Here is a 22654-nt window from a genome sequence, read left to right as displayed (position 1 = left end):
CCCTTCTTCTTGTCAAGCTGTGTCACAAACTCCTCCCCAATTCTATTCACTATCTCCTCATTAGTTATGTGATCTACCCATCTAATCTTCAGCATTCTTCTGTAGCACCACATTTTGAAAGCTTCTATTCTCTTCTTGTCCAAACTATTTATTGTCCATGTTTCACTTCCATACATTGCTACACTCCATACAAATACTTTCAGAAACGACTTCCTGACACTTAAATCTATAAGAATATGATAGAGAGAGAGTAATGTGTATGCATACCTACAATCTTGACTCCTTCACCTGTACGTAGCCGTACTACCTGCATCTTGCTGTTGTGGCCAGACTTCGCTGCCAATACATTTTCAACACGTGTCCACACACTCAGTACAGAGCCTGCCAGAACATTGTAGGTACGCCTTCGGAGGCCAACTTCACAGTCTAACCCGAGAGTCACATTTTTGCAGTTTCCACGCCTGAAACAATCACAAATGAAAGGTTAGTTCTTCAATAATGTCAGACTAAATAACCAATTGCTTACTAAGTTCACTGGTTTAACCAGGTCAAAAAACAGGTAGAGTAAATAACAGTAGACTATGAACAATTTCAGCAATGCTACCTAAAAGTCATGAGAGATATCATATAAGCAGAACATTTCAATTTTTCATTCCTTTTACATAGCCAGTGCCTTTTTTTCCTTTGCTGTATTATGCACAGCTTGTTACAAAGCTTTTGTACTAAAGTGAATGTTATGGGGGAAACATATTGGGTAAGCCCTTCAGTTAAGGTCAAAAACACTGACCACTTTGATTAAACAATGGAAACTCCAGGTAGGAATATCAACATTGCATGAAAAGACAAATTGCTTCTTACTATAAAAAAGACACGTCAAGTTGCAGAGACGCACGACTAAAATACACTCACAAAGCAAGCACACCTCATGTACACATGACCTTCAACCCCACCATCTCTGACTGGAATGCAACATCACATGGGCTGCAAGCAACAATCTGGAGGGTTGGGGAAGGTGAAGGAGAAGGGGAAGGGATAGTACTGTATGGGTGGGGAGAGAGACGAACACTGTCTGGTGGAGTGTGCAGGGATTAGACTGCCAACAAGTGCAGCATCAAGAGGTTGTGGGGCATGGACTTGGGGAAAAAAAGGAACAAAAAAGGAGAGGAGCAGTAAAAGACAGAAGGATGCACCGGCAGAGAGCTGCAAATAAACGGGGTAGGAGATGAGAATGGGGAGGAGATGATAGGCCAGAGGGGGTAGAAACTGTTGGATGGAGGGTGTGGAGACAGTATGTTACCGTAGGTTGAGTCCGGGATAATTACGGGAGCAGAGAATGTGTTGTAAGGATAATTCCCATCCGCACAGTTCAGAAAAGCTGGTGGTGGAGGGAAGGACCCAGAAGGCTCGAGTTGTGAAGCAGCCATTAAAATCAAATGAGTTATGTTCAGCTGCATATTGTGCCACAGGGTGGTCTGTTTTGCTCTTGGCCAGTTTGGCAGTGGCCTTTCATTCTGGTGGACAGCTGGTCGGAAGTCGTACCAATATAAAAAGCTGTGCAATGATTGCAGCAGAGCTGGTAAATGACATGGCTGCTTTCACAGGTAGCCAGCCCCTGGTGGGGAAGGATAAACCTGTGACAGTACTGGAATAGGAAGTGCCGGGTGAATGGATTGGGCAAGTTGTGCACCTGGGTCTTCCACTGGGCTATGGTCCTTGTAGCAAGGGGTTGGGATTGGGAGTGGCATGGGGATGGACTAGGATGTTCACGAGGCTGGGTGAGCGACGGAACACCACTTGACGAGGGGTGGCAAGTATCTCACGTACAATGTCCGTCATTTCAGGGCACGATGATAGGTAATGAAAGCGCTGGCAAGATTTCAACCATAACATAACCGGCAAGTTTATGTATATGACCTTAACCAAGTTTTCCCAGAAATTTGGCACCATTACAGCTGTTGAGGTGGGAGTCTATAAAAGCACTTGATTACAAAGTTAACACTTATCTTCAGCAAAATTATTTCATATGTGAATACCACACAACACCATTTAGATTTCAAGTGTAATCTTGCAAATCTGGAATGAGGTCTCAAAGTGTTAGGTACTAATTAATCATTCTGCAAACAGACTTGCAAATAGCTGAAAAGTGAATAGGCTCCAGCTTTGAAAAAGAACAGGCACTCACCAGTAGGCATGGGAACACGTAGTGACTGAGGCGTCATACTGTTGTGTCCAGTGGGACTGTGCATCATCCGTAGAAACCTTTTTGTACTTTTTCTCTAATTCCCCTAATGTCTCTTGGCGCAGCTATCACAGAAAGTACATGTTAATAGTTATGTTAATTTTTCAAATAAAATGTTTCTAATTTATTTCAGACCACAGTATACCTGTAATCCAGTATTGGGCCTGTAAATGGTGTAGAATTGATCTTTTGCCTTCTTGTCATTTTCCTTCTTTCCTTTAGGGGTCCCTACTGCAACAGCCAAAATTGCCGTCTGCTTATTGTTCCTTATCTGTAATGATAAAGAGCAGGATGTGAATGAAATGCAACATATAAAAGTGGAGTGCACATTAAACATGATACTATTGTTACAACAGAGCACTGAAACCCGAACAGATGCTCATCTTAAATACTTGTATATATTTCAGACCTAAGTTTTATCAGTTAATTCTGCTATGTTGTTCAAAGAACAGACTCAGATTTGGATTTTCTCTCTCATGTAGGCTACAGCCTATATAATAATAACCAAACAACATCCGAAACCCAAAATCGATAATTCTCATAGATTCTTACATAAGGCATGACATGAGACCTGGTATTACTTGACATAATGCAAGTTATGTTCATGTTACACTATTTGGAGAAATATTATTCAAGCTGCTTATAAGTTGTCTGTTAACTACTATCACATTCCATAGATCATTCTGCACGATATATTGTAATGATGTGGAACATTCACAACAAAAATTAATTTGTGCTATGGCTACGTGCTGGACACTTACAAGTTTTTTTTAATTAATTAGTTATTTGTTTGTTTGTTTGTTTTCAATATACAGATGTGAGTTAGTAATTTCCATGCACCACTGTTTCAACATTACAATAATAGAAATTCTTCTACAGAACAAAAGGGGTTGTCATTTTACTTTTTCTGTCTGTCAGACACTTTATATCAATAATTTTAGTTGCAGCATTGTGCACATCTTCTTGTACTAAAGACAACCTTAATGTGAAATAATGAATGCCATTTTTTCTTTCTGGTATTATAATTATGAAGTTCACTGTTCCTTTTGAACTTTAGTGGATTATTTACAACAAACATCATGAGGGAATAAATGAACTCTGAAGCAGAAGTCAAAACACCTAACTCTAGATATCTATGAGATAATTGTGAGTGAGCATCACATATTATTCTTACAGTACCTCTTTCCACAATGAAGAGTTTCTTTCTTAAAGATGAGTTACACCAGAACATTATTCCATATGACATTATGGAACAAAAACATGCAAAATATATCAAATTACAGATTTCCATCTCCCCAAGATTTGCAATGATTCTCAGTGCAAATGTGGCTGAACTAAGTTGTTTCAGGAGTTCCAAAATGTGCTTTTTCCAGTTTAAATTCTCATTGATATGGACACCTAAGAATTTTGAAGTTTCCATTTATTTATTATTTTCTCTTTGCGTGTTGCACTTATCATTGGTGTAGCACACCTAGATGTGCAGAACTGAATATGTTGTCTCTTTTTAAAATTGCAGGTGAGACAATTTGCAGAAAACCATCAATGGTACTTTTGAGAACACTGTTTACCATTTCTTCTGTTTCTGTGTGTATGCTTGGACTGATTACAATACCAGTGTCATCTGCACAAAGAACTAATTCTGCTAGTATGTTAGATGGAAGATCGTTTACATGTATGAGAAAACAACAGTGGCCCCCGACTGAGCCTTGGGGAAGCCCTTACATGATTTCTCCCGTCAGAATTACGTCCCTAGACTATATTGGCTGAATTAATAAGTACAGCTTTCTACATTCCTTTGGTTAGAATACTTTGATTCACACAATCTAACGCTTTAGATAGGTCACAGAAAATACCAACAGTCGCTATTTTATTATTGCTCGTAAAATTTGGTGACAGAACATGTAAATGGCATTCTAAGTACAACAACTCTTCTGCAATACCATCAAAACAAGATGAGCTTTCACTTTTGAGACAATGTATAATATTCTTAATTTCAGAAAAAAAGTAGTTTATGATACATTTAATGAATTTTATGAGAGTTACTTTTTCAACATACTGCTGTGATTTTTCTCTTGAACTGTTACTCCCTATGCTTTCTACTATATCTAAGAAATGATTATTAAATATGTTTGCTACTTGTGACCCGTCATTTATAGTCCTTCCATTCAGTTCAGAAGTGATGTTATCCTATTCTGTGGCTGGATGTCCTGTCTCTCATTTCACTACATTCCACTTAAGAGATCTGTTCAAAAAATTTGGGAACATTAGAAATTTCGCACCAATGGTGTGTTGGAGCGAAATGTGGTTGGCATCCTTACACACGTCTGTGTTTAATATGTACTGGCGGAAGTTTCATTGTTGTATGTCTGTCAGTTATTTTTCAGTGCTGTATTGAGTAGAACGTTGTGTTGTAGAGTTTGCAAATTTCGAGATGAAGAGTTAGAGGGGCACCTTCTGTCTGAAACTCAAGAAAATCTTTACAGACACATACCAATGATGCAGGAAGCCTACGATAATGAGTGCTTAAGCCGTACTCGGTGTTACGAATGGTTCAAATGGAAGTGGCCAGACAGAAGTTGAAGATGACCATCATTCAGGGCCTCCATTCGAAGTCTGCTAACAACGCTCATATGTCAGGAATGTGAATGAAACAGTGCATACCAATCGAAGATTGACTGTATGAGAGATTGCAGCGGAACGTAACATTCCAGCTGGATCATAACATGAAATCCTAACACAGCATCTTGGAATGCATTGTGTTGCCGCCAAGTTCACCCCAAGGCTCATAAGTCAAGACCAGAAAGACCTTCGCATTGCAATCTGTGAAAAGCTTTAGGATCACCCATTAGAAACCCCATTGAAAGGATGAAGACCATCAACGACAGACGAGATAAAAGAAAATTCACAGATGGCGCATCACGTGATCCAGCAAGAGGCATATCAAGTCTACTTCTGAAAGTGGGAACAGCTTTGGGAGCAGTGCATCAATTGTAGAAGAGAGTATTTCGAAGGAGACCATGCACAATAAGTAAAAGATAAGTGCAGAAAAGATTTGTGGACAAAGTTCCAGAATTTTTTGAACAGGTCTCACAGCCTTTAGTCTGTTGTCGAAATTATCGATTTCTCACTTTATGTGCATGTTCCTCAATTTTTTAATAACCAATTCATGTACTGTACACAATTCTTGAAAACATTTGTTCCGGAGTTATTTATTATTCTAAGTGATTTCCACTGAGGAGTATCCATATTACAAGGCACTATGTTATTCATCCTAACTGTATATCATGATCAGAGGGAGCATTTGTTACTGGGTGAACGATTATTTTCTTGCTTTGTGCTTCACCAAAGAAAATGTCAATTACGGTCCAACCATCTTTATCCATTTACGTTGTAAAGTTAATTATGGAGATCAAATTGTAGGATCCAAATAAGGTTTCCAGATAATTTTTCCTATCAGAATCCTTTAGAAAATCTACACAGACGTCACCACAGGCTATTAACAGCTGCCGGTACAGCACAGTAAGGAATCCAGATTCCTCGCAAACAGTTTAAATTTCCCATTGGGGATCTATACAGAGTCACAATTGAAAGTGAACTATTTTTCAGAATTAATTGACAAGCACAAACTTCTGTGTGACGATCACTACAAAATCTACTTGATTCAATATTTTTGAACATGTGTTCTTTCTTAATGTATGTACCAACTCCTCCTTTTCCCACACTAGTTCTGCATGAGTAAGCTGCTACAATGTAATCTTTTATATGTAACTTATCTAACCTGGTGGTTATGTAGCACTCCGACAGGCACAGGATCTCTCTCATTTCAGAGCTCTCTAAATTTTCCAAACAATCAAGAAGCTCTTCTTAAGCATTTCATGGGGCTTTTTTGTTATTTTGACTTCTTCCAAAACAGGGTGCCTGAACCCCAATTCTAACCCAAAAATGTTGCCCCCTGACACCAGTAACCACAGGGATCTTGCTTTATGTGGTGATGCCCCCCCCCCCCTTCCCAATATTATTTGCAAGAAGCTCAACCAACCTATCTTTCCCCCTCCTATCCAGGTGTAGGCCTTGCCTAGAATACCCCACCTCCCAAACTGCAGCAACAGTCACTGCACTCATATGAGATTTTATGTCAGTCAGCAGCAACCTGTTCATCTCCACATACACACTGCTCGCAGCAGTGTTAACCCAGGTCTGGTCATAGTGTTGCAGAACCCCCATAAATCTCTCATTTCTGCAAGTAGCTGCTATTCCTATTGCATCCAAGCTGCCCCTAATGCTGTAATTACTGTTCTTAGTGTGGCTGTTGCCTGCTCCCTTTACTACAATAACCAATCCTCTTTGCTAACATCTCTGCACAAATTCCCTATACCCTCTGTCACATGGCTCAGGCTAGCATTTGCCTTCACAATACTTGTGACCTGGTACCCTGCTCCTAATTTGTCCTTTCCCCATAGTCTATAAATACCACCCCCTCTCTGACTATCTTAAGGTAACATCCGCTTTTATCGCACATTGCAACACACATTACATGCTTCAAATAGAATTAAATTGTCTAACACACTGTACAATACAGCAATTTTCATTATTTATGAGCTGCAAAAATTAGGCCTACAGATTAGTACTTCAGGTGTATGATACAACGTAAAAAATTAATTAGTTTCGCCTACAACAAGAACTCGGCACTCACTCAACTGCAATATCAGGTAATTAACTTAATCACAATAGAATGTAACTTTAGTGTACACAAACTGTATGTAAACAATCTGATGGGCACTGGGCATTCGGTTTTAGCAATTTCAACTGTTTCTCAACATTCAACTGTAAATTATCTATAGAGCTCATCTTGATAGTAGTGGGGGAATTAAATCAGGCCAGTACTTCTGGATCATCCTTCGCGAAGGAACATTTAAAAATGGAGCACTTCTACTTCGCTCTACAATTACTTCAGTACACTGACAGCCTTTACGCATGACTAAAATTTCTTTGTGTTTTGTCGGATCTCTCTTGAAAATGTGAAAGGCCCCTCCCAGCATATCACAATAACTACTTTTCTTTTCTCTCAACTGAGCTATATACCAGCCATTAGCAGTAGTTTAACCACAGTTTTTAAAAACTGATAATTTATACGGAATAATATTCATATAATTAATACACTTTGAAATATTAAGTATTTTAAAATTTGTAATTCATAAACTCAATAACAGTCAGTTTTAATGCTAGGTTAAAAATGCAGAATTCCAAGAGATTTTAAGAAATCCCTTAAATTCTCTGCGAGTTCCTCAATTTTTCCAGGTGACATGTAATTCCCTGAGAATTTCAGATTTTCCAGAAGAATCAGTACCACGCAGCAAGTCAGTCTGAATATTACCTGCTAGTCAGCATGTTCTTCACTATGAACACTTATTTTAAAGTTATATTTTGCGCACGATTAAATGAGTCTACTGGACTTCTTTTTGCACTGAAGATGACCACTCTGTGATTGAAATTGACACACAATACTAACAAAACTGTTCAAAATTTATAGAACTGTCACTGGAGTTTCCCGTGTTTGCAATACTTGTTGTGTGGTCACGGCGCATAAATTTCCTAGTGGAATCCAACTCCCCTAAACGTTTAGACAGACATGAGCTATGCTGTCTTTTAATATACATGGCATATAAATGTGTACGTAAAATCTATACTACTATACAAAGAAAAATAGTCGTCTCGAAAAGATCTTGATCTATTTATGTGAAATTGTTACACGCTGCTCTAATAAATCTTCTGACAAACAAAAGCTAAATAATTTTTCAAGGAACAATGTACAAGTTTTCTGTTGACACAAACTGCGAGAAAGAAAATGCTGTGGTAAGAAAATGTGTCGTTTCGTTTTCTTTCTTGCAGTCAGTTTTAACTAAAATAGCAGGACACTTAAATCATTAGACAGACTGACTGTTCTTATATATTCTTTCTCCTTGCATACAATTTTAAATAAAAATTGTATACTTAACATTTTGCCATTTTGTTTTCTTCCTCGCACTCAGTTCTCACAGAAAATAGGACACTTGTATTTACGGCTTATCAGTTTACGATTAGAACACTACTACTGAATCTGTATCATCCGAAACTTTGTAATGCTACCTGCCTGCAGAGAAAAACTACGCGAAATACTGTCAATCCTCACAGATCCAGCAGGAGGAGATGTCTCTCATACCCCGGTCACCAATAATTCCAACCAATTAAGGATTTGTTGGCAATAACAATAAACAAAGCTCAAGGTCAGAGAGAAAGAGAGAGAGAGAGAGAGAGAGAGAGAGAGAGAGAGAGAGAGAGAGCGGGGAAGGGGGGGAGGGAGGGAAGAGGAGATGGACAGAGTGACAGGGGAGGAGGATATTAAGACATATATCCAAATCCCCATACGTATTTAGCAATTGTGAGGCATTGCTGGGTATGCTGGTAATGATAATATTATTTAATAATAATAAAAAAAATCAGGAACAACATGGACAGAAGAAAAAGAAAGGCAACATGGGGAGAAGACGTACTTTAGAAACAGGAAACAACAAAGACATGAGTTGGGAGCTGTCACATGAACTTGGGCAAATTGAAGATAGTAAAATCATCATCATTATTAGTAATATAATTTTCATTTGTAAGGCTATTGCCATTCCCTCCTCCTAAGGCAACCATGGCAACTGCTATGCAGCACTTTATCAATCCCTTCACTGCAGATTCACCGAGATTCGGTGCCAGGCAGTAACCGTAAACAGACCCTGCACAGATACTGAGCGTTTCATTAACTTGCACCCCCATATGCACAATCTCCCTTAAGAAGCCACTTCCTGTAAAGCTGTCGCAAGTGAGCCTTAAAGTGTCTACTCGCAACAACATCTGTTACTAGAAATTGTGAGGTCATGCCACCAGGAATTATCATCAAATCTGTCTAGTTTACTCCTTAACTTCCTGGGCAAGTTGTCCACTGAAAAAAATCCGGCACTAATATAATCCATGTGTTAACCAAGGAACCTGATATTCTGTTCCAGACAACCTTCAACCAATCTAGCGTGAAGTCACTGGTCGTCTATCCCTTTTCTTGGCAACTGAAGATAAGGGACATAGGCAGTTTCTCTTTCGATAGTGTTTTCCTGCAAAGAATCACATACAGGGGCAGCTTCCTTCTATCTGCCTGTGCACCGAGGATTACTGCTGTTATTTTGGCTGTATCACAGATATAACTTCCAATAGGAAGAATTTTAATGGCCTTCACACTGACAGTAACATCGGGCAGCATATCAAAATAAACTGGCAATAGATCGGCGTTACCCAAACGTTCTAGCAAATAGTCGTGCAGTTTTCTTAATATTGATTATATGATGCAGGCAGGCAAATATTTATTGCCAAACATAGTGGGTATTCCCCAGCTCGAGTCATTCTGTGTCGTAACGTAACCCCCCCCCCCCCCCCCCCCTCCTTTTCCTTGTCGTCATACATTATCGAGTACTCGCTTCAAATTGCACGACACATGCTGTTGGAAAATTCCTCTTTATCTCCAGCACCTTATTTCTTGAGGCATTGGTAAGACTTCAATGTGCTTCTCTCACATGTACTGAACAACTAACTGCTCCAATTAATGGAATGTTTCCTGCTTCAATCCGCTGGAAGTTTGACGAGTAGAACTGGTGTTCTCGAATTTATTCTTCTTCTGATGGCACCTATGGCCATTTGCTACTGTGACACCAAATTTTCTTTCAGCTGCAAAGTTAGTTGTGGCCCATACTTCATGAATCACCATTAACTTAACGGAAGACCGGGAAAGACAACGTGGGGAGAATATGTACTGCAGAAACAGGAAGCAACAAAGAAAGAAGACGGGTTGGAAGCTGTTAAGTGATCCTCATTGGTCAAGTAGAAGTTAAAAAATCATCATCATAAATAATATCATCTTCATTTGTACGGCTACTTCCATCCCTTCCTTCAGAGCCAAATGCAGCATCAGTGTTGTACCATCAGTGTGTAACAACTGTAAACCATGAATTCGCAGATCCACATTTGTCAAACAAGTCACAGCCGTTATTTTGAACCAGTATTTATTGCTAGAATTTACCGTTCTTACACTACTGACAATCTAAGCAAAGGAATGACAATAAATCCTACTCTTGGCTTCCTACTGCAGAATCAACAGAGAACAGACAGCTTTGGGATAACATAACACTTTATCATTTGCTGTCTACCTTGAAGTAGCAGCTTTAATGCCATTGTTCAAGCTGATGTTTCATTTGTCGGGCAGCATTTAGAGCATTCCGAGTAAACACATTTTTGGTAAAATCAGTTTGCCTCACGTAGAAATGTATGAAATTGTGAAGTACCTGTCCATTTGTCAAATCAATTCAATTCCAACTGCAACTGGATTTGGGCGAGCTGCAGTTCTGATGTTCATAAAAAGCTAGGTATACGGGTCGCGTTCTCACAGTCAGCAGCATGTTGAAATGTGTTGCCCGCTCGGCACTCCTCTCCCAACAACCACCCTAGTGTTCGGCTGAGCCAGTGTCACTGCCGACACCCCCCAACCTTCTGACATAGTCAAATTAAATCTGTCTATAACCTTAATTACAAAAGCTTCACATCAAAATGTAAGATGACCACTTTATTTAGTTGTTACACGGCATAAAAAAATGTTGACATCTTCGACAGTAGCTCAATCTGTGAATGTAAGACCACCTCGTGTTTTTCCAGTGAGCTATTCGGGGAAAAAACCTCAGCTTATAAACAGGTAAATACAGTATTTCTGTCACAAGCCGGCTTCCAACCTACATGTTACCATTAACTGCCACAGAAAGCATTTAGTACTGTGTTGCAGGTTATTTCATCACAACTACCAACTACAGAACTGTAATTAGCCCGTCGACTGCTGTGAGGTCAGCGGAGTCTCCTCTGATGAAGACTATACAACTGGTGAACACAGCCACTAGTCGGCAAAGATTGTCTCGCAAGTTCTCGGTTACATCAGGGGATGAGTCCAGTGATTGATAAAAAAGGCTGTTCGCAAGTTAGTGCCAACCCAGATACTGACTCCTGCCCATCCCTCGCTGCTATTTCATAAGGAGTCCCACCGTTCGCTGTACATTTGAACTTTTCTTAGACAAAGGAATTTCTCTGCTAAAGATTTTTGACGTGGCGCTAAAAAGGAATATTACACACTGTCGTCATATGCTTTGTCAAAGTTCAAGATGGCGGACAACAATAATTTGATGTTATGCACTGCAGTTGCTTGTACCACAATTGCATTATGCGTGGATCTGGAAAGAAAGGAAACACACTCGGGTGAAGCTGTGGGTATTATGGCGAGATAGAAAAAGATTCAGCAAAACTTGCTGCGAGAGCTGCAAGTGGAGGACGTCAAGTCTTTCATAAATTACTTTCCAATGGATGAGAGTGCACTTCGGTATTTTCTTAGTAAAGTTGCTTCTCATATTACAAAACAGAATACTCACTTCAGAAATGCTATTCGTGCAGAAGGCGAGATTTTATGATGTTCCCTATTACATTGTCAAAATTCTTTGACATAAATTTTTGAAGTCTCAACTTTGACAATGAAATATAGTGTAATATAGGCCTAAGAGACCTATGTTCTCGTACACCTGCTTTCCTCTGGCAGACTCTTCTACATGTGAAGTGTCAGAAAGCACCTGACTACCTGTGGTTAGCGGAATGAGTGTGGGGGGGATAGTAGTCTCTCCGGAAACAACCCACCCCAAATAAATTCGTTCCCAGAGCAGATTTCAATCTATTTACAATAGTAAGGGTGATTTCCAGCGGCTCACAAAAAGCAACTACCTCATACCACGCTCAAGAACAGTGTTCGCAGTGGGCCGTGTTGTAGCTAGTGCAATGTCTCATAGTAAACAAATAACGGTGTACTTTGGGATGATCTGTCAAATTGTCGTTTCCATCTTATGCAATATAATTTGAAGACTGACTGTGTCATCACTCTTTTCTGTTGTCTTTAGGTGCAGTACTACATGTACTTGTTCGTCCGGATTCCGGCCGGCCTGTGAACTACAATCAGCGTCGTGCCGTTATGTATAGCCAACTGCAAGTTCAAATCCCGAAGACCACTGTGCCCTTCAAAACTCTTGTTTCTCAGAGTGTGCACCGATATTTTACAAAATGCACATTCTCTCAGCACTTCAAAGTTCTGGTGGCTGTGATGGCCAGTGCGATATATATAGTGTCCTTAATTATTCTGTCCCAGAACCTTCATATTTACACCACAATATTAGTCTCATCAAATTTCATTTCACGATTCTATTTGAGACAAAGCCCGAGAATAGCTCATTTGTTCGTTCATTTTGGTCAGGTGTATCACCGATGTTCCTTGCACCTCTCCTCGACTGTTCTAATAGTTTGCCACCTGAGACATGTCACATTTGTGCAGACTGCAGCATACACCCAGGTTTCAGAAGCCTATATCTTTTTCATGTTACAAAGAAGAATATCTTCTCTTTGTTGTCAGGACTGAAGTACATAGTACAGTCTACTGATTTTTCCAGATACTGGCCCAGTATAAGGTAGATAAGGAATTCTCTGTTTCTCTGTCTGAGTCTCAGCTTGTTTCTTGGGCGTCCTTTATTTTGACCGCAACAGCCACTCAATCTGATGGTCCGAATACCCATTCCTTAAGAAGACAGGTTGTAAACGTCGTAATTCTTCGGCGAGACTCTCCTTGTCTGAAAGCGTTTGAGCTCCATTAGAACAGTCGAGGACAGATGCAAGAAACATCAGTGACATACTTGACTAAAACAACCGAGTGAATCAGATGTCACAGAGTGCAACCTCGAATAGAATCGCTAATTCTGAAATGAAATACGAGGGGACTAGCAGTGTGGTGCAAACACTGAGCTTCTGAGTCAGCGTAACAGAAGAGCCTTATTTAAAGAAAGATGTTGGAAAGCTTAATAAACAAGGATGGGGGTTTCAATTTAAACAAGGCTCTGTGTTACCACTCAATTTATTAAGATCTTGCAGGTCATCACATCCATCCGAGCAGGAAAATGCAGGCTTCACAAAATATCGTTGAGGTCCGCGGAACACAAAAGAGCATCAAAGGGTGTAGCAGGGGGTCAGGAGTCAAAATCACATAAATGGCGTGAATACCACAACTGTTCACAGTTTAGTTTGGGGAAAATGTTTACAAACAAAATGTGGTGTTAGCCATGGACTGCCCTATACCCACTGCCTTAGCCAACATTTACATTGTGCACTTTGAACAAATATTCTTTAATGCACAGCTGCAGTTTAAGGACAAGATCATAGTCTATAAGCCAATGGTTCCCAGCCTGGGGAGTGAAATGTAATTTTCCGAGAGGTAAAAACAGAAGGATTTAATAGTGCATTGGTTAGGAAACAAAAATTAAAAAAAAAAATTATTATTTTACACCATGCATCTCTGACAGCAAAAATGACACACACAAATCACATATGCTTCAACATCTCATGAAAATGCCTTCTCCGAGTTGTAGATAGTTCCTGCAATAGACTAGAAATTGCTTTGTTCTTCACTTTGGAACAATATGTGGACTAACTTACAGCACAACCGACAGTAACTATGTGATGGCTACTACTTCACAGTAGAGCCTACACGTTATTATTATTATTATTATTATTATTATTGTTATATCCTAGCCAGTAATGCCACCCGAGCCCGCTGCCAAAAGGTTGGCAGCATCAAAGTCCGGACGCCGTCCGCATAAGCAGCGCCAGCAAGATAGGAAATCGCCGCAAGTCTGCGCGCGCCACCGCTGGCTTCTGGCTTCTTAAGCGCTGGAGTCGCGAGCGCTAGGACAGTTCTGTATTCGCCGCTCAGTTGTATACTCGCCACCGAATTGTGTACTTGCTAGTCAGTCGTGTGTTCATCGCAGCAGAGTTGTTGTTTGTCGTCAGCCGACGCTGACCTAGCCGCTCCGACTCGAACTAGACAGATTTCTGTATACACGGAGTTCACTACTGTGTTGGTGTATCTTCATTAATAAAGATAAGTACCGACTTTTATTTAATCAGAGTGTTTGGGTTTTCCTATTTCTGTTCACTGTTCCAGCGGACCGGTCGGCCCGCTATTAAAAGTGTGGCGGTGACGTCGTAAGCCGTTTCTACAGCGAATTGCTTGTCGCTACGAACACCGTCACAAAAATTATTATTATTATTATTATTATTATCATCAATTAATAACAATGGCAGTGATAATTTCTTTCAGTTGAGAAGTAAGCAGTCTAACAGTCAAGTGATTTACACACAACAGGCCTAAGTATAGTATACACATTTTAATTTAGTTGATTTTAAATAGGGGGCGCAGGTTATTGGTGAAGCAAGGGTAGTTAGAGAGATGAGTGGTGCAGAAGAAGCATCAACAAGTGTCTGCCCTCAATGTGAAGAGTCAAGTTTCTTTTACAAGGAGGATTTGTAAGTAGCACTCGTGAAGCACTAAAAAACCGTTTCGTCAACAAATAAAGGTCATTATAAACAAACAGTAGTGATTGCCTTATTGACTCACTAGTTCATCATTTAATAAAACACCTATAAAAAACTAAATATCATTAATTTTCAGTTATGTTAAAAATTAAAGTGGCCAAAGAAAATTATTTTTCATTCTAAAGTTTAATCAGGTGTTAATATTGGTGGTGGCTGGAAAGGAGGTAACAGCTAATATCTGACTGCACTCAGTGGTAATGGTTTCTAAAAAATTGGGAACCACTGCTATAAACAGTGTATTCAAAATGTAATTGTGATTTTTGGTTGCAATAACTATCGGTCGGATTAAACGTGCTCAGGCACTTAACTGCCAACATCCTTATATTAACCCTTGAGCAGGTGCGCAGTGTTTCACAACACAAGCAGGTGCGCAACACAGCCTGTAAACGTGTAAAGAACAGCTGACTTTATGTTACTGGGGTAAACATGTATGAACAAAATTACAGTTTAGTTTAATTAAACAATAATAAAATAAACTAACATTATATTAGCTAAATCACTGTTTAATTAAACAACAATAAAGTAAACCTTTCACTGTATCACTCTGTTGCTGCACATAAGTGTTAGCCTACACTAATGACCTCCTCAGAGCATTAACCAGCACAGTTGCATCAAATTCCTGTCAACTGCCTATTTGCTAACTAATTAATTTGTAATTGACTGTCTCATTGTTGGATGGTGCTGTTAGTTCAGAATCTGGGTCTTTTCTTGCACGGATTGTATATTTTTTCTCACGTAGCTTTCTGTTTATCTTATATTACTTCTGCTTGCTTGGACAATGACTACAAAATGTATTACCATGTTAATTGAAGCAATAATGAAGGAATAGGTACAGGCTCGCAATTATAAAACAACAACGGAACAGTACAAAACAATATTATTTGTGACTGTCACACTTTACACACAGGCGCGCTCACTCAAGGGTTAAATCTACCACCGAATTATTGCATAGGATAAGCTACCCTATTAGGACTTAAACATCTCCCTAAATGAAGGGAAAAATGGGTTCAATATTTATTGTAAGTGCACCATGACAGATACTCTGATAATCAATTCTTCTGATTATCCCAGGTCTCAAACATCCTGCCAGCACAGCAATGCTGCACAGAGTGCGGAAATTCTGTCACGCAATAAAAAGGCAAAGAGAGTACTTGATACCATTAGATATTTGGCCCAGGTGAGTTGTTATCCTCTGGATATGGTTAATGATTTAACAGAAGATTGTCAGAGGGTGTAGTACAAAGGGATTAAAGAATAGCACTCATCTTAAATAGGTGGTGAATGTTGATGATAAAATATATTGCAGAATACCTTATTACAGAGCAATATCGAATAACGTAGGCAGGTGGCTAAAATCTTTAATATCATACCTACATATTTTATCCCTAAAAACAATGGACAGTGGTTTATACACCACAAAGAATGATTGGTACAACCCTGTGGTAACAAAGGTGTTTACAAGATTAAGTGCCAGCAATGTGGTTGCAGATAAGTGGGCCAAACTGGCAGAACCTCCTGAGAACAGTGAAGTGAATAACCCTAAGTCACCCCTATCACTTTACATCATCATCTTCTTCTTCTTCTTCTTCAGTGTTTGTTCCACCTGGTGGCAGGGTCTGTTGAGCAGATTTGCTCTCTACATTTTGTTCTGTAGTAGGCCATGTCTAGACGAATATTTACAGCCCTCAAGTCATTGTGCAGAGTGTTGGCCCACTGTTGTCTAGGTCATCCCTTGGGTCTGTTTCCCATGACTTCCAATGTGTATGCTGCCTTTGCAACGGTATTGTCCTCTGCGCACAGCACGCATCCAAACCATCACAGCGGCCTTCTTGCACTTCTTCTGGATCCGTGCAACCCCCGAAATGTTTCCAGATAGTGTCGTTCGAAACTTGATCCAAACAAATGATACCACTTGTCCGTTTAAGCACATCAGTCTCCACGAACTCCAATCGTCATTCCGACTCTTTTGTCAGCAACTTCAACTTCATTTAACCTTACTTTCAAAATTTAGTGTTTCACAATAAGTAACTACAAACTCAGTGCTTTCGGGTTCATTTATTTTCTCATGAACTGTTCTCTTGTGGAGAAGTATGACAACCTTCTGTCGCCATGGCAGTGATTATTTGTGTAAGTTTTTTTTTGTATTAAATATTTCGTGGTACCCTTCCCCAACCCCACCCCCCACCTCCACTCGCACCCCCAGTGAGCCATCGCACTATATTCCACCATTTCAGTACTTAGTTTTGGAATAGGTTCTTCCTTCAAAAGGATCTGTTGCACACTACACTCCTACTAACCGGCATTGTTTTCTTTCGATAATGAAAGCCTTACTCAGTGCAAAGTGACATTAGGCAGATGCAATCACGGCCATTTACGTCACAATGCAATTGGTCGATTAGGAAGGGGGAGGTTAAAAACAGACACACAAATATACAAGAAATCAGTGGCCATAAAATCACATGAAAAACACTGCTGACTGTTGAAGAAGAGGAGGAACACTTGTGAACTGGTGGCAGAGTGGCTGAGCGTAACACGGGGGCACAAGCTGGAAATTTTGAAGTAAGACAAAGTCTCCTTTCCGTAATTTTATTTTATGCCCCCCATGGTGAAAATGCGGACAGCCAGATGACGAGAATGTGACTCTCAAAACGCTTACATGTGTGTTACCATTGTTTTACTGAGAGTTGTTAACTACATAATTATGACAATAAAATACTTAAAGAATGACATCACAAAATACCAAAAACTGCTGTAACCTGTGCTCATACATCGACAACCACTTTTGGTCGAGAGGCTGTCTTTAAACCACAAAATCATTATATCGTGTTAAAGGAAAATTCCTTGCCATCAAGCACACAATTATTATCTGTTGTAGCATCTGCCACTTATTTGCATGTCCACTGTCTTATATTTTCAGTAGGAAGAACAGTCTAGGTTGCAAAAACAGCATAAGCTCGATGACAGTTCGTCATTTGAGTTATCTTCATGAACCGTGGGTAACACATTAGTCATAAGTAGTTGAAATTTTGGTGTGCACCTTCGATGAAAGAAAGCAGCTGCGCTCTGATCGGACCACACTTTTAATCTTTATACAAATATTTATATAAAAATTGTAGTAAGATATTGAAAGTGACAAACTTATTTAATTTCAGTGCCTAAGATAAAGAAGTGCAACATATAAAATTGAGAACCCTGGCCCCAAATACGTGACCACATGTGTGCACTCAGCTGGCCAGTTTTCACATAGTGTGCATACAAATGGTCACATATTGATGGCCACTACAATTTACAAACCAATATTTGTATAAAGATTGAAAGTGTGGCCCTACCTAAGTAAAGCCGCATGCCTTCACCGAAGGTGCACATCTAAATTTCAAATACTTACAACTAATGCATTACCTGCTGTTCCTATACAAATTCTGAAGATTTCTCAAAAAGGTGAAATGTGTTTTTGCCACCATGACTGTTTTTCCTATTGAAAATATATCACAGCTGCTCCACCATGGCCATGGAGTGGGAGGATTTACACCATCTTATACATTTTTTTTTATATATTGGTCACCGAGTGCACAGACAGACACTCTATTGTATTATTCCACTCACTGTCATAACAAAGGCATATTGTAAATTGATGACTGTATCAGCTGATTAGTGACTGACACATAAAAAAAAAAAAAAACATATAAGGCACTGGACACAAGTGTAAGTGGTGGATGCTGTGGCTGATAATAAGTATATGCTTGACTGCCTTTAACCCCACGTAACGATAAAAGAAAAATAGTAATGCCCAAGAGACCTCAAACAGAAAAGAAATACATGGGAGCCATTACCTGGTGTGACAAATAAAACCCCTCATGGGACCCCTCCAGTTCTCCCCATTTTTCCATTGCCTCTTCCCAGCTCATTCCTCGTTCTACGTGGACTATGTGTAATTCTGTCACAGCTGAACCTGTGGCGTGCTTTCTTAGGAATGTGTAAAGCTTTACTCGCTTTACCTCTTCACCTGTTGTGCCTAAATCTAGAATAGGAAGAAATATACACAAACATTAGTCACTTAGGCCTCATAAACACTATTTTAAATCTATGATTGACATAAAGAAAGCCTTAAATCACTGCCAATGAAACTATACACTGCCGTTACACAGTAGTGCGTTCACCTAATATCTTATGTGTTACACTGCCATATCTGATATGAGCGATGCAATCGACGTTGGAAAGGCACAAACTGGAGGCAGATTTTCTCTTGTAACACGCTTACATTTTCATCCAAATCCAACAACATTATGTTCTCCACACTTTACAAGGAACAACCTATCTGCTATGTTTTCTACTTTTTTAAAAAAAAAAAAAAAAAAAAAAAAAAAAAAAAAAAAAAAAAAAAAAAAAAAAAAAAAAACCACAACACCACACACACACATTTTTACAGTTTATGTATAACACACATGTGTACATGTATACATCCAACAAAAGAATTTGTAAATTTGATATTTATACAAGATCTTATTTAAACTTACAGCTCAGTTGTTTACATTTATGGGCCTGATTATAATACTGCAATTCGTTTTACTGAATGTACTGGTAACTAAAAAATTCAACTAATTAATGTTACGACATCACATAAGTGAGAAACGTTAATGAGCTAATCGACGTAGGCATTCACAACTTTTTGAGAATATATATGGAATTATGAAAAGGTAATGAACTTCCAAAATATCTGGCGTCAAAGTTGAGACTCTCCAAATTTCAATCGCCTACTTTGTTTCAATGACTGTACAATTATGAACTTTGACAATGTACTTTTCTTACTGTAATGTTTTCTGGATGAGACATCACCACTTACCAGTTAATTCAGTCAATTATTAAGATTCTGATTAATTTAGAATCATTAAAGATTTATTTCTAGATGTATGTCACACTCATATATAGAGGATTCAAAAAACTATATAACAATAATGTTCCTTGTTCTGCTCTGAATTGCTAACCTGAAACATATTTTATAAACCAAACAACTGTGAAGTCTTAAGAGTCCCTGCAGAACAGTAAACACCAAATTTCAAAGCATTACGCAGTATTAAAATTCACATGTTCTAAGTCCTGTCTTTAAATAGTCATCCCACTCTCAAAATCAAAGTCCACGACCAGTCAACCTACTGTGAACATCCCTCTGCCAGATTGCACTAAGAGTCTGCGGCCTGCCGGTATACACGTAATATCCTAATATCGGTTGTGTCAGTTAGGCGAGGGTCGCACCTTTGTGTCACAACATACTATGCACAACAAGCACTTTTAAAAAACAATGAGACTGGTAATACCATTTCCTTTGAACATTAGTGTGAAACCTCACCCTGATGTTTTCTCTGTTCTACTGTACACAGTTTTATGAATTATGTAACTATCATAACTGTTTCAAGAGCACTGTTCTGACCATATTTCTGACAATATACTTTTGATCTGTCGTTGTGATGTTAAGCCAATTCTATGATGTTATTTATTAGTTGGGTGGTTCTGTTTTTTGATGGGATAATAATGGAGGAGCTGCACTTTCATTTACCTGTGTACATGGCAAACTGTGAAAATCTATATCGTGTATACGTGGTGCCTGTTCTCTCGGAGATGTCCGAAAGCACAAACACCATTTTGATCCTGCAGCCCCAATGACTCAAGACACAAATCAATTAAAGACATTAGCTGCTAGTGGGCACTTATTTATATCAATGGGAGAAGTTGAAAACCTGTGCCAGACAGGGATTCGAACCCGAGTCTCCTGCTTACTAGGCAGATGCGATGAGCACTGCGCCATCCGAACACAGTGGTCACCACAACCACACGGAGTACCCCACCACCCCTCCCGTCAGACCCAAATTCTCAAATTATACCACACACTACTGATATACTGCCCCTGCTCATTAGCCTCATTATTCGTGGCGTCTCGTTGATTCCCGTAAGAGTTCGAGATTGATATGCATATATACTGAAGGTATCATTGGCAGTGTTCACCTTAATCATACAATGAGGTGATGAAAGTCATGGGACAGTGATATGCACATACAGAGATGGCAATTGTATTATGTACACAAGGTGTAGAAGGGCAGCACATTGCCGGGGCTGTCATTTGTACTCAAGTGATTCACGTGAAAAGGTTTCCAACACGATTATAGTGACATGATGGACATTAACAGAATCTTAACACGGAATGGTAGTTGGAGCTAGACACACGGGACACTGCATTTACCAAGAATAGCAAATTTCACTCATTACCTATCACCACAGATAATGCAGTGGCCAAGGGCCTTCACTTAACAACCAAAAACACCAGCTTCTGCATAGTTATCAGTGCTGACACACAAGCGACACTGCGCGAAATAACCACAAAACTCAATGTGGAACGTAAGATGAGCGTATCCATTAGAATAATGTGGCAAAATTTGGTATTAATGGGCTACAGCAGCAGACGACTTTTTGGAAACAATAAGTCCACAAATGGCTGCAAATGAACTCCAAGTCGTAAAATGTAAACATTTCCAGTCGATGACCAGTTCAGTTGGTCTGGAGGTCCCAGTCCTTTCCTAACAGCATGACATCACCTGCAGTGCCTGCCCTGGACTCGTGACTGTATCTGTTGACCCTAGACGACTGGAAAACCGTGGTCCGGTCAGACGAGTCCCGATTCCAGGTGGTAAGAGCGGGCGGTAGAGTTTGATTGTGGCACATATTCCATGAAGAAACAGACCAAGGTTGTCAATAGCACACTGTGCAAGTTGGCAATGGCTCCATAGTGGTGTGGGCTGGGTTTACGTGGAATAGACTGGGCCCTCCAGACCAATGAACTGATCATCGACTGAAAATGTTTACATTTGACAACTTTGAGATCATTTGGAGCCATTTGTGGACTTCTTGTTTCCAAAAAATGACTGACAGAATTTTTATGTATGACAATGCACCACATCACCAGCCCACAATTGCTCACGACTGGGTTTAAGAACATTCTGGACAATTTGAGTGAACGATCTGACTGCACAGATCGCCTGACCCTAATCAAACATTTACAGGGTCAGTTCGTGCACGAAATCCTGCACCAGCAACACTTTCGCAATAATGGACGGCTACAGAGCGACTGGCTCAATATTTCTGCAGGGGACTTCTCACGAGTTGTCAAGTCCACGGCATATCGAGGTCCAATGTGATATTAAAAGGTATCCCATGACTTTTGTCATCTCAGTGCATATATGTGAAGTCTGTTCTTTCGGACATGTCCAAAAGAACAGACAACACATGTGTATATATAATGAAGGAAGATGACCACTGACCCCTTCAGTGCAGATGCACACCGAGCTCGAACTCTTACAGGAGTTGGCGAGATGCTCTGATGGCTAATGAGCAGGGGCACTGCATCAGTAGTGTGTGGAGTTTGATGGGAGGTGTGCTAGAGCAGTCCGTGCGGTTGTGGTGACGACTGTGTCCGGATGGCGCAGTGGTCAGTGCACCTGCCTTAGCAGGAGACTCAGGTTCGTATCCCTGTCTGGTACAAATTTTCAACTTTCCCCATTGCCAATGGCAGCCGATGTCTTCAATCCATTTATGTCTTTAGAATATACTGGGTTAAACCACATTTAAAACTTATTTTGTGTGCTGTCTATATCAGTAGAATTTCTCCTACAGCTTAGCAGTTCTCAATATTTCAGTCCAACAAGATACGAGACTTGAAGATTCCACAAAACCGAGTGCAACGAGAAAACCGCAGGTGAACAGAACATCACAAGCCGTACGACATATTGAGATTTGAACCCAATTGATCATCTGTGGGCAAAGGTTAATAATGTGTTCCCCCTGTGGAATCTCGATTGTTGAACTGATTGTATGTAGTGATCAAATTCTAATTTCAGTTGCCCATCAAAGTCAAATTTT

General features: G+C 39.7%; 1 protein-coding gene across 2 annotated transcripts in view; it reads right to left on the bottom strand.

Annotated features, from left to right (window-relative positions):
* The window catches only part of LOC124711125 (protein strawberry notch), a 265197-nt gene that overhangs the window by 42920 nt on the left and 199623 nt on the right, over positions 1-22654 (bottom strand). For both annotated transcript variants that reach the window (XM_047241011.1, XM_047241013.1), the window contains 4 exons: positions 18580-18767; positions 2385-2510; positions 2183-2304; positions 268-461 (listed from right to left, as the gene is read on the bottom strand). In XM_047241011.1, coding sequence (XP_047096967.1) covers positions 268-461; positions 2183-2304; positions 2385-2510; positions 18580-18767 — 630 coding nt within the window. The remainder of the gene's footprint in view (positions 1-267; positions 462-2182; positions 2305-2384; positions 2511-18579; positions 18768-22654) is intronic.

The sequence above is a fragment of the Schistocerca piceifrons genome, chromosome 8 (assembly GCF_021461385.2).
Source record: "Schistocerca piceifrons isolate TAMUIC-IGC-003096 chromosome 8, iqSchPice1.1, whole genome shotgun sequence".
In the NCBI taxonomy this organism is placed as follows: Eukaryota; Metazoa; Arthropoda; class Insecta; order Orthoptera; family Acrididae; genus Schistocerca; species Schistocerca piceifrons.
Note: the sequence above shows the minus strand (reverse complement) of the source record. Positions and strands in the feature narration are given on the sequence as shown.